The sequence below is a fragment of the Phoxinus phoxinus genome (assembly GCF_949152265.1).
Source record: "Phoxinus phoxinus genome assembly, chromosome: 4".
In the NCBI taxonomy this organism is placed as follows: domain Eukaryota; kingdom Metazoa; phylum Chordata; class Actinopteri; order Cypriniformes; family Leuciscidae; genus Phoxinus; species Phoxinus phoxinus.
In genome coordinates, this window is record NC_136879.1 from 36,060,716 (window position 1) to 36,073,942 (window position 13,227).

Genomic DNA, 13,227 nt, shown 5'->3' on the forward strand with positions numbered 1-13,227 from the left:
AAGTTGTAATATGAAATAATGAGACAAATGACAAAATGTATTTGTCAAAACATAGTAGCCAGTGTTTAATTTCAATCTTTCTCACAGTTAAACAAAGGAAATGGATGAAAAACATCATTGACATTGAGCACCATATGAGCATCTACAGTATGTTCCTCTAACACAAATTTCAGAGAACTTCATGCAAAAAATTCTCATCAGTAGAGGACAAGAGGTTCCCATTGTAAATAATAGAAAATACATATTTAATCAACACGATTCTGAGGAAATACGCATGATGTGTACAGCCACAGCAGTTAACTGAAATGTCAAGTTTCAAGAGAAAATGTAATTTTGAATGTCTCTATTTTTTTAAATAGTCATATGTGCTGAAACCAAACCCACCAATATCCTCGTATGGGAAATAAAAAACTGTTCCATTGCTCCCCTAGCCAACAATGTATGCATATATTTATAGTTCAGTTGAGATAAAGGTGATTGTGAAATTATGGAATAAAATTAAAATTTCATTCTTGCATTCTATAAATCTGGCAACAAGACAGACAATTCAACCGGTAAACACTTATGAACCTACAGACATATTGTATCTTATGATGTCTAGGACTAGGTTATGCACTCAATTTCACACTTAGATTGAAATGTATGCATACATTGAATGTCAATTACCAGCTGAGAAAAAGTTGTATGCACAATTTATGAATTACTGGCACTGATAAAGATCCCATAAAGGAACCGTGAGCTGACTGACCTGTCATTGCTTGATTGCACATGATAACTTTTCAGGTGTCATTCATTCAAATTCCTACAATCACTCAAGTGCTATTTACATAAAAGTGCTGTGCAACTCATGCTAATAAATCACAATACCATCAACTTAATGACTATGGCAGGAAAATACATTTCTAGAAAAGATAAAAAAGCAGCATCGGTATTCATTATGTACAAAGGAACAACAATAATCAATAAATGTCGTTAAAATAATAAAAGGTATTTCTATGCTTTTGATCATTATGTACACTGCTGCATGTTAAATATAATAACAAACACTTTTTTTAGGCTCAGGCAACCTTTTAGAGAAATGGAGCAAATGTACGCGATAATAAGCATGGGTCACAGCATCAGAGGTGGCACTGTTAAAATAAAACTGCCAGCTAGATCTATCATTTTACTTGTAAAAAGTATTTTATAACTATTATAATATCTACTGGTCTATATTGCACAATCACCGCGTTGTTGATTTATCTGTTAGTGTTTTGCATTGTCTAATGCTGACATTCAGATTTTTTGCTGGACAAATGTCTCAAGTTTGATGATTATCCGAGCTGTACATTCCATTACTCTCATTGCTACTTCTGAAGTATACCTGTCATTGGGAATCTGAGGGAAGGGCAATAGGTCAGGGTAGCGAGTTCTCAGGCTGTCCACGCCATAACCTTCCAGGATGTTTACATCCTTGGCCAACCCTGTCAGCTGGGAGTTGTATTCCTCTACCTTCTGGGCAAGTGCTGTGGGCTTCACATCTTTGTCTGATTTTCCTCTGACTGAATAATCTGCAGCAATTAATGCAAGCTTTGTTGCCAGGTAGCATTTGAAACATACCCATTCATTGGCATTTTTATGAAGGTCATTTCTTGCAGCAGAAAAGTTGGCTCTTGCTTGCCTTAACCACCGCCGTGCCTCCACAGGGTTACCAACAGACTTGAACGATGGTGGTACAAAGAAGCGATTTGAGTGCGATGTGCTTGAATAGCTAGTAAACTGTCCTCGGAACTGGTGTTTTTCCGATTTATGGCTTGTTGCTTCTTGGTTCCATGATGTGTAAAATCGCTGAAATGAGAATTTCTCTGACTGGAATCGTGTGGAAGATGAAGAGTAAGGTCTCCTTGATCCTCTATCAGTCGTCTGCTCTGCTTGTGTTTGCTTCTCCATCCTGCTGATCTCATTCTGTAGGTGTTTAAAGACTTCTGTAGCGATGTCAAGATTCTCTGCATTTTTGTCAGGGTGCCACTTCAAGTATAAGCGCCGGATAATCTTCTTGCGTTCAGTTTCAGAAAGTTTCCAAGCTTGTTCTATTACTGAAGTAACTTCTTTTAGAATATCTGGTAATGCAATGAGTTTTATCTTTTTGGGGGACGCCTTTGTTGGAGGAGCCCTGTGATTTTCCTTTCCAGGAAATATTGGTGGGACCATTCTGGAACGAGGGGACTGACCCTCCGAGGGGCTTGTTGGAGTTGGTGTGCCATCTCGAATATTGGTGCTATCATCCTGTCTAGAAAATTTATACAGATCAAGAGAGCTCACAATTTTGTACTCACTGTACCCAATGTCAATTTGAAAGCACTTGCCGAGGACACTTGGACTTTCCTCCTCTTCTCGTTCCACTTCTTGAACGATGATAGCGTATGTGTAAGTTGGCTGGTAAGTGCCTAAAATATCACCTCCCTCTGAATCTACCAGGTAACCAACATACTCTCCAGGATAAAAGACATTCATGGGGTCCATGAGCAGTAAATGATGAATCTCAGCAGGTATGGGTGTACCAGGTAGTGGAAGCTCCAGTTTTGAGGGTTCAGTTGTGTCATACTTGACACCAAGGTTGTCTAGCTTCTCTGTTATTCTGTAGATGTCATTGCAACCCAACATAGCAATAAGATAGGAGGTGTCAGAAATCAGATTGTCTGTAGCGGACTTGAGGGTCATTGCCAAGGCAAGAAGAAAATTAATGTCTTTGCTGTCAGAATGCTGAATGTATAGGTGGATAACAGCTGTTCCGTATCTTTTAAGAAAGGCAAGAGTTTCACTACGGCTGTGGAGAATTGGGCTGCAGCCTTTCACTCGCAATGTAGTCTGTAGTTTCTCAAAGCAAGACACCTTTAAGCCCTCACACAGTGCTTTGCATAACCGTATTGCTTTCTCCTCATTCACCATGTATGCATTCTCATTCTCATGTTTCATGATCCGAATTAATCCAGTGATAAACTGCTCTGAAGACAGAAGCAATTGAAGCCGTCCCTGCAGGGAGCAAAGGGCACCAAATTGGCACATTCTTGGTGAGTCTTCATCAAGTTGTTCCTCCAAGATACTACTCAGAAGCCTGGGCCTCAGTTTCTGCGGAAGTAACATGATCAGCTTTGTGTGAAAGGCATGGTCTTTGCCTAGGTAACACTGGCTCATGTCAACTAGCATCTGAACACCAACATTACCCTGAATTCGGCTCTTGAAGTGTGGTGCATCGTCAAAGACCAATGTGTTTGATTTGGCCAATCGTCCATCATGACTCGGAAGGTAAAATGTCAAATCTCTGAGATTATCAAGGTCTTTACGGATCTGTACTGGGTCATTCTGGAGACTTTTGAATAGGCCTGAGACAGTTCTTTTCACTGTTCTCATTTCATTTGGGTCAAGCTGCTTGCCTTCTGAAATTCTATAAATCCGACACAAAACTTCAACATATTGTTTTGTTGAAACAATGTCCTCAGTTCCCAAGAGTTTGAAAAGTTGGTGAAATGTACCAAGCTCAAGGGGAAGCTTGTACAAGTAGGGTTTGAAGTCAGATTCATTTTCCAAATTAATGACAACCTCTTCTGGTTTAAGGAGTTTCCAACCCTCCTCAACCATGACGAAGGCTACTCCTCGTAACTGAAAGCGGAATTCATGTTTATCTGCATTCAGAAATTCATAAATGCTTCTCAAGACCTTGCTTCGTGTTTTCACTGTGTCATCATCCAAGTTTGTGATGCTACATATGTTTTTACAATTGCTAATGACTTTTTCCAATGGTGGGTCCACATTAACATTTAACATGGTCAAAATAAGATCAAGTTGCTCTTGGCTGGTAAGTGTATTTCCTTCTTGGTCTTTTATGCTTGCTGGGGTGGCCCTTTCTGGTAGTATAGGACAAGATGTCCACAACAACTGCATGATATCAGTTTGTTTGAACTTTGGATTGACTTGTGATCCATTGAAGCGAATTAGAGGGACGGTGCCATTCATTTCTTGGTACTGAACGTGAAGGCGAACAAGCTCGGCTGGTGCACGCTCTGGGCATAGGAATGGTATCATAGAGAGTTCTTTGAGGAAGGCCCCATCAAACAGATCTGTTCTCTCATTGAAAATGTGAGTTAGGAGTATATCTACAATGGTCTGAACTTTTTCCTTGGACCAGTTCTCTGTATGAGCTTTGATGCTGATCTCTTTCGCAAACTGTAGAACTTGCTGTTGAGATACTACATATTTCAAGCCGATGTTACGAAGGAATGCTATCCATGAGGGTAAAAAGGATGTCCCGCTTTTTGGCTTTGACACCTGCTCAATTTTTCTGAAGAAATCATTGGGAATAAAGGCTTTTTGTGAAAGCATTACTTCAAACACTTTAACTGTTTGATCGAAGAAGGCTTTGGCAGGTTTTAGTCTACTGGTGGAGTCATGAATGAAGGACAGAGCTTCTAGTTTTTCAAAGAGCTGATCCTTGATGCTGATTGACTCCTCCATTGCCAATAACCTTTCCTTTAGGTAGATTACATGTTGGATTTTGGCATCATGTGATAAAATGTCAAATTTTGGAAAGATATGATTCAGGTACACCTCAAGGTCATCAATTGGTGTGACCCCAAGAAAGCTGTAGAGTTCTTTCAGCTGTGGACTGTCAGTGAGAAAGGCTGAGGATGTATTGTGTGCCCACTTTTCAATGTCGGCAGTGGGAATGGTCTTTGTTAGAACATAGCATGCTCCGAAGTTTGCAATGCAGATGTACCGTCCGCTGACAGCTTTGTAACATGGCAACAGTTTCAGACATTGTACATCATCCTGGGTCAGATTAGTCAAATTGCAGTTGAAGTACAACAACAGTGCTTCAAAGTCTTTGTCTGTCAAACTTGCTGTTTTGAACGCTGATATCTGGATCATGTACTCAAGTGCTCGAAGTATGCTGGAAGGATTGTCTATATTTGCAGTATGCTGGGCCAACAAAGGCAAGACAGGACTCTCTTTGACACATATTTTATTCACAGCCAATTGAAAGCATCCTCCCTTCATCAGGGTATGAAAGACTTTGTCATTTTGTCCATTTGGAAAGATGGCTGCAAAGATTAAGCTCAGGGGTAACAAAACGTCATGCTCTGGCACAACCAATTTGTTTCCTGATACCATAAATTTGATTCCTGGAAGAAGTGCCCAATCCTTCAAGATGTCCAGAATGTTCTGAAATGTAGGGTTGATCTCTGTCTGGTCATCCTTGGTTAAAAGTTGTTCACTGATAAAGTGCCATGCACTTTTAAGCCAAGATTCTGTAGGAAAGTTCTCCTTCCATTTTACTGAGCTCCTTGTTTTGCACTCTCGGGGAAGTGCAGATCCCAAAAGATCTCCAAAACTGCTTATGTCAAAAGTCTTAGCCACACCTGCCTTAAGAAGGATGTTACTGTACCTTATGTACAGTGTGTGCATGAAAAGGTCCTTCCTTGATGCAATAAGCTCATGATGATTGCTCAGAAACTTTGGATGTCTGGAGTCAAACACTTGCAGAACATTGTCCATTGTCATCAGTAGTGGCAGCCCCTCTATGTTTATGTCATTTTCCTCCACATCTTTGAAGCAGTAGTCAACCAGCAGTTTCAGACCATGGAACAGCTTGAAATTGGACTGCTGCAGTCGACATGGTAGCTTTCCAACTTGACAAGATGTGTCTGGAGATGAGAATGTCAGCAGGAAGCTGCGAACATCCTCTGGTGTCACATAGTTGACTGAAATCCCAGCATCTTCAAGGCAGAAGTACAGACTGGCTGTCTCATCACAGCTGTAGATTAAGTTGAAGCCAACATCCAGGAGCATGGCCTTCATTCTGTAAACATTTTCTGCCACAGATTTTCTTGTGGTTATGTTATACTCTGTGTTTTTAAGATGCTGCAACTCATCCTGAAGTAAGTTGTCAAAGAAAGCTTGGCCTTTGGTTGAGGTGGATGTGTTCACCCAGGAGATGTATATTGCAGAGTGCATATCAGCGTTATCAACGTGGGGTGCTCTAACAACAGGGAGTAGTCTTTTCAAGTCTACATGAATGCAAAGGTAGATTGCCTTTACCAAACAATACCAATCTGGTTGAATGTCGAGTCTGTTTACAGGAAAGATAGACAAAAATTTTCTCAAAATATCCCTGACAACATGCATTGGAGTTCCTTGAAATATTGTCATAGTGGGGTCAGGGCCTGGAAACAGTCGACGTTTCAGCTGAATTAGCAGTTCTACACATGCAGGCGCGATTAGCACTTTCATTAGATTGTTGTTCCAGTCGCTCCTCACACCAACTCCATTGTCATCCCTCCACAGATTTCTTCTGGCAGAGTCTAAAGCAAAATGGCCATTCACATGGAAAGGCAGGCCAGTCTCCAGAGAAAGAGGAAGAAAACAGAAGGCTCTGTGTGTTTTTTTGTAGTTGTGGCTGGTGCATGCTGCAACACCACCACGTGGAAAGAGTGTTATGTCCTCATTTTTGTGAGCTGAAATTACACTCTTAGATACCTTCTCCATGTCAGAAAATCCAGATCTGTTGCATATCAGCCAAGTCGTAGAATTACCATCTGTGTCTTCTATGTCCATTGTGTAGGTAATCTGTTGCACTGGAATTTGAGCCAGCTGTTTTTTCTTGGAGACACTGTCCAGAACTGAGGCGTGAAATTGCTTGCGTTTTAGTCGATCACCATCTGAGATTTTCGCTGTGACAGAATAAATAGTTTTTAAATCCCCAGTCCCATTCTCAATTTCACATATGGAAATTTTCTCCATGTGATTCAAAAACATGAGAAGTTCTGCACCATCTGTTCGTATTTTATCAAGGAAATTTTGAACCATTCTGTCTGAAGCAGGTGCTGAGCTGATCTCTGAGATTTTGGCCATTTCGACATTTCGTATGGGAAATCTGAACATTGTGCTGCGTTCCAACTTGAAGTGATTTCCAAGGTATAAGTTGAGTACATCAGAAAACTGGGATCTGAAGTCTGAATCCAAATCTCTAAACATTCTTCCTGGACTGACAGATGTTGCTCCAGGTGCAAAACGGGCATGTGGATCAAATATGCAGAGAATGTCATTATTTGAGATAAAAGACGGACAGTCAGTAATGTGATAAACTGAGTTAAATCCAATGCCATATTGCCCTGTTTTTCCAGGGTTTGCCTCTTTGGTGCCCCTTCCGAGATTCTGGATCCCCCTAATATCATCCTCTGTAAATGGTTGATTGTTGTACACACAGAGAGATGGGCCTTGCATGGGAACCCATTTGTCATCAAAGACTCTGTCAGTTGGGTGGGTCCTGGGATCAAAGACAAAGTATATTTCTGTGGCTTTTGCATCATCTGCATTCTGTAGGAGCTCTTTCAACATCTCCTTTTCTGATGGATAAGCATTGAGGATACTTTTTATTCTGCTGGTAAGCTTTTCCTTCTGCCCAAACTCACTTCCAAGGGTAGTGAAGCAGATGTTTGAGGCGTATCTTTCTAAGGCTTTGTGACGTTTTGGAACGGTCCCCAACTTTACTGCCACCTCTCTTGGAATATCACCATGGCAGTATTTAACGGTTGTGTCCCTGACTTTAATCCAAGGACAGTCATTATAACAAAGTGATTTTGATGGCTGTAGTGTGAAATTGCCATCAGGAAGAAGAATCTCCCCATAGTTTCTTAGGCAGAATTCTTGATTTTTGTCTCGGATCAAGCTCCATATTCCCTCACTAATTATTCTACGAGACAGTTGAAAGTTTTCTTCAGTAAGAGGTTTTCTCCCACATTCATTCTTAATCAGCTGTAAAACTGCTGAGAATGTTTCAACAGTGAAGCTCGGGTGAACTCCAACATTTTCAAAAAGTTCCCGACAACTATTTCTGTACTTGTTGGGAAGCTGATAAAGATATGGAGCAGCATCAAAGTTTAAGTGAAATGCTACTTTTGATGGTTCCACGTATGTGTTCTCTACTAGAATTGAGGAGAATGTTTTTAGCTCCTCCATGATCTCCTCTTTCGCAGCACTGGACTGTAGCAACTCTTCATAGAGATATTTGTAGCAAGCATTGGTTATGTTCTCTTGATACAGAGTCACCCCATCAAATGATTTTGAGAGCTCTTTCAGCTGGCTGATGACTAATGAAACCATTGGCTTTTTTATCAATCCAAGAAAGTCTTTCACAGCCAGTGAGATAGGACCACATCCTTTAAAGGAAGGGGAATTTTCATTCAGAATAGGCTTCATTAAACACACAGTGTCCTGATGGTCTGTTGTAAAAAGCTCTTTTGCCGAGAACATGGTAGATTGGGAGAAATTGTTTCCATGCCATGGAAGTGAAAATCCAGCTGGCTTTGTCAAGAATGGAAGGAACTTGATGTTTTGTAATTTGGCAAGATACTGATTTGCTGCTTGATCTCTCATTTTTAGTTTTTCATCAATGAGACTAAGGATTACACTACTTCTGTGGCATGCAATCGTGTGGTCATTTTCATTTAAAGCCAATACAGACTCAGCCCGTTCAATCAAGTCTTCCCAAGAAAGGTCATCCTTGACCATACCCAGCTGCACTAACTTCACCAAGCATACTGGATTGGTATAGTCTCTTAAACTTCCTTCAGGGAACCTTCCATCTTCACCGTTGTACAGTTTGGCAACTCTGCCCTCTGGATGTATGAGTCGAGATGGCAAAACAAGCTTCTGTGATGGTCCTGAACATGGAATGCATGGGGTTTCCCTCAGTATGGATGCAAACTCCTCAAGTTTTTCATTGAGTACATAATACATCAGAGGGTCGCGTAGTTCCTTATCTATGTCTTGGATATGGGGGAAGAACACTTCTGAGAAAAACTGTGTCTCTGTCAGGGTGTTCTCCATCAATTTTCCTTTACAGCCAGCATCATCAAAGCCTTCCTTGACCCAGTCTGGCAGCTCAACAGCACATAGATCTTGGGAACCACACTTTCTTAGGTATTTTAAGAATATCTTGAAAGCAGCAGACCCAATGTCTGGTCTGCAAAGCAAAGTGTCATCCAAAAAACGGACATTCTTGATTGACACCCAGGTTTTCCCATCAGAAAAGACTTTTGCACTGTCATCATCAACACCTTTTGCTATTTCTTGATAAACCCCTTGACAAATCAGACTGAAATCATCATGGACAACTCCAGGGTCAGGCCAGGCTGCATAATAGCTGTAGTCCAATAATTCCCCATTTTCTGACATTGACCTCAGCATATTAAATGCAGCCAAGTACGCTTGGACAATCACATGTCTCATAAAAATGGAATTCCATTGTCCTTTTGTGTCTGTCTTCCAGATCTCTTTGCGATTTGATGTGACAGCAAAGCAACCATTTATGTGCACAGGTAAGCCAGTTTTGATTCGAAGGGGTAAGTAGCAGAAAACTTCCCCAATTGGTGTTGCACTTGTCTTTACAGTCCATTTTCTATTGTCTTCTTCAGAGAGCAGCACTGCTACGCCTCCACATGGAACCAGACCAAGGCGTTTTCCACTATCATTCAAGGAGAACTTCAGAGCTTCTGTAACATCCATGCACGAACAGATAAGCCAGTTTGTATTTTCCACTCCCTTCTGTGGCATGTCATCTGTAAGTCTCTTAGTTTGTGTGCCTTTAGCTGCCATCTCAAAGTAGGACGATGGATCCTCTTCAGAACCTCTGAACAGTGGGGACTGAAGGTCAACAATGCGTCGGAAGACATTGTGGAACTCCTCCACTACAATTCTGATGATGCAACCAGACTTGGGGACCTCTGCTGGGACTCTGCTGGTGGCTGCAACTTTTTTCATGACTTTGGCAGCAGATTTCAGAACACTTAGTGGACCATAAGCTGATTTGGAAGACCACACACTCTTGTTTATCGTGACCACATCCTGCGCAGCAGCAGGGTTTGGCTCCTCACATTTCAAATATTTCAAGACCATTGTTCCAACATGCTGTGTGAAGAGAATGAGCCGGTGACCACAGATACTAAATTCATCTACAAGAGAGTAGATGTCAGTGGTATTGTAGTAAATACTGCTAATTTCACTTGCAGATGCCTCCTGCTCAGTTCTGAAAGGAAGTCTGAAGAGAGTCCCATCATACTTGTAAGGGCACTCTAATGACAGTGGAAGCTGACAGTTAAATACATTGATGAAAGATTTAAACTGATTGGGAAACTTCCGTAGCCGTTTCTGCTGTTTGCTCCAGTTTATTTTGATGCCTGGATTTGACTTGTCTCTAATGTGTTTGCTGATGTGATTGATGTTGGGATCAAACATGATCATGAATTCTCTACTCATGATAATGGGTATGTCAGTCACATGATAAACAGAGTTGAACCCTAGGCCAAATTTGCCCACTTTGTCAGCTTCACATCTTTTCATGGACCCACCCAGCCTGGTTATATTAAGGAAGTCTGTATCAGAAAAAACAGAATTGTTGAAGGACCACAAAGCTGGGCCATGACAAACAATCATGCCAGGGTCAAGCAGATTCTCTCGGATTTCAAGATTCTTTCGCATGTCAATCAGGAAACTACATTCAGTGGCATTTGCATCGTCAGCATTCTGCAAAAGCTCTTTGAAGATATCTGCCACTGAAGGATACTCCTCTAGAATGTTCTTTATTCTCACAGTTAGAGGCTCTCTTTGGCCTGACTGTTCAAACCCAAGATTCTCTGGGTTAATTAATCTTGTGCTCAAACATGGAACTCTTAACCATTCAGCAGTTTTCATTGGAATGTCATCATGGATAAGGATGATGGGCTCTGAAACGTCATCTAGTAAGTCATTCAAATCTTCTACTTTGATGTCACAGTATGTGCATTCGTGGATAGGTTTCATAACCAGTTTGCTTGGATCTTTGTGGTAAAGAATGGGTACATGCATGTCAGTATCTACTGATATTTGACTGCTGTATAGCCACCGTAAAATGTTTATTAGAAGTAGAACATTGCGTTTGCTCTCTTCTTTTGTCATCTCATGCTCACTCCTTTGCCTGATGGTTTTGATAACTTCAAACACATGGCTGGGAACAACTTCTTCAATAGAGCCACAGAACTTAAAAAGCTTGTTGAATTTGGCAATAGTCTTTGGTAATGAGTACAGGTAAGGCTGGAGGTCCAAATCTGATATGGGCTTTAAAACTGTGTGTCCAGGGGAAACAAAGGTTTTCCCTGTCCAAACCCAGTCGAAGGGCAGAGACTTGACAGCTTCCCTTGCGTCCTCCAAATGGGCTTGCATGAATTCATATATCTCAAACAAAATTTGCTGAAACTGATACCAGTCCTCAGTGGTAAACGCTTGAGATCTGTGCCAGTCATTTACTGCTTTCAAATGCTGGAGCACTTGCTCTACTTGAGGCTCTAATGACAACTTCAGGGCTTTTTTCATGCCCGCAGAGGTACGTTCCACCAGGGAAACCGAAGAACCAACAAGCACAGCATGAGAAATATCACACATTTCTGAAAGAGAGGAAATACTGCAAGAATCACCTCTCCAAGCAAGTGACTTTGGGTAATTCAGAGGTCTGTCTTTACAAACAGGTACCCATTTCAATTTTTGCAGGTTTGTCTGAACCTCAGAGGACTTCACCAACTTTGTCTGTTTGTTTAGGATAGTGAGGAGTGTTTTTGCCTTCATTAAAATGGGATCCCATTCTGGTTTGCTGTTTCCTTGCAACTCCTCAATTTTTCTGGCAATCTGAAGCACATCCTTTTCACTTAGCTGAACCTCATTTTTCAGCCCCAGTTGCCTCAGTGAATGAAGGACATCAGGAGATGATGTATACTCATCTGGGGGAAACCTTATCTTTTCTTCCATGAAGAAAAGTTTCTGCAAAATCTCCAACTCTGGATCAAAAAAGTCTGTTGGTGAATGAGGTTTTTCCGAAGAGGTATAAATAAACTTCAGTGAAGAAAGCCAACTAATTACTGCCTTGTTTTCATTCTTCAGAAAAGACAAATTAGTGAGAGTCCAGAGCATGATTTTTGTGACTTCCTCTTTTGTGTAGAATCCTTTCTCAATGTCCTGAATGATCACCTTTAGGCATTCAGTGCTTTTCACCTGCTCAAAGTTCAACAGCCGTATTAGACGGATGGTTGCCTCATCACTGCAGTCAACTACATTTATGGACAATTTCACATCTAATGGATGCTTGGCGGTATGATGTAATACTCTGGCTCCTTTCAACAAGGTAAAAGGTGAAGGGTCTGTTTTGGACTTCTGTCCAACTTTGTCAAAGATGGGAAGCTCTTGGATTATGCGTTTCTCTTTTTCTGTGACATCAGTAAGACTGGCTAAAAAACCTCTCAATGCAATCTTCTGCTTTACAGAGAGAGATGCAACTTGGCTTGCTAATCTCTGGGATGAAGAAAATCTGTCCATAATTTGCAGTAGGGTGCTTGGTGATAACTGGTGAATGTAATTTTTCAGGAGTGGATGCTGTAAGCAAGGATCAAGCTGCTTCAGGATAACACAGCCAAGCTTCTTCATGACTTCAAGTAAGTCTTCCGAAGGAGGGCCCTCTTCCTCATTTACAAGAAAAATGGGTGATGGAATTTTCAAGCGCAGTAGCTCTAGAGAATCCAAGGTGTCAGTCAGTGGCACATTTGGAATTAAAGGCAAATCTTCAAAGACACTAAGGTCATCTGCAAAGTTAATGTAGAGATGCTTCCAAATCATTCTGAGCCAAGATGCTGAGGGGTGATTCTTCTCTTGATCACTAAGGTTCCACTGAACTGCAAAATCTCTAGAAGGCCATGCTGTGGTAAGGACTTCTTTGATTAGCCGTGCTGATCTCTCTGGGGTTAGCACTTGAACCTGAGTGCAAGGCCTCCCTGAAAGCACAAAAAACATGATGAAAGCTGCACTTGGTTTTAGACTAAATAACAGATTGTATATATAGCTTCAGGAAAAACACTTAAGTCTTGGATTGACCTAGAATTCTCATACAAATTGATTACATAAACACTTAAAGCTTCAAAGAACACTACTGAGACACGAGACACATTACGAAATTAGGAATAATCAAAACATTAAAAAACATTTACAAACTCGTTAAAATGGCTTGCATGCTAGAAATAGTTGAAAATATTCTAATTAGAAGTTGATATATCCTATTTTAGCTGTTAAGGTTGCACAAATATATGGAAAAAAGGCTTCAAGTAATGGACAATTCTTGATGTTCGCATGCATGTGTGTTGTCATGTTAGTTCTTGTTAACATTTATCAGTT

General features: G+C 40.9%; 2 protein-coding genes across 2 annotated transcripts in view; one reads left to right on the forward strand and one right to left on the reverse strand.

The window, feature by feature from the left end:
* gab2 (GRB2-associated binding protein 2) overlaps positions 1-13,227 on the forward strand; it is a 508,732-nt gene that overhangs the window by 396,673 nt on the left and 98,832 nt on the right. The gene's annotated exons all lie outside the window — the stretch shown is intronic.
* Positions 49-13,227, reverse strand: part of sacs (sacsin molecular chaperone) — a 30,578-nt gene continuing 17,399 nt past the window's right edge. Inside the window, exon 11 of the mRNA XM_079611175.1 lies at positions 49-12,830. Coding sequence (XP_079467301.1) covers positions 1,276-12,830 — 11,555 coding nt within the window. The 3' untranslated portion in view covers positions 49-1,275. The remainder of the gene's footprint in view (positions 12,831-13,227) is intronic.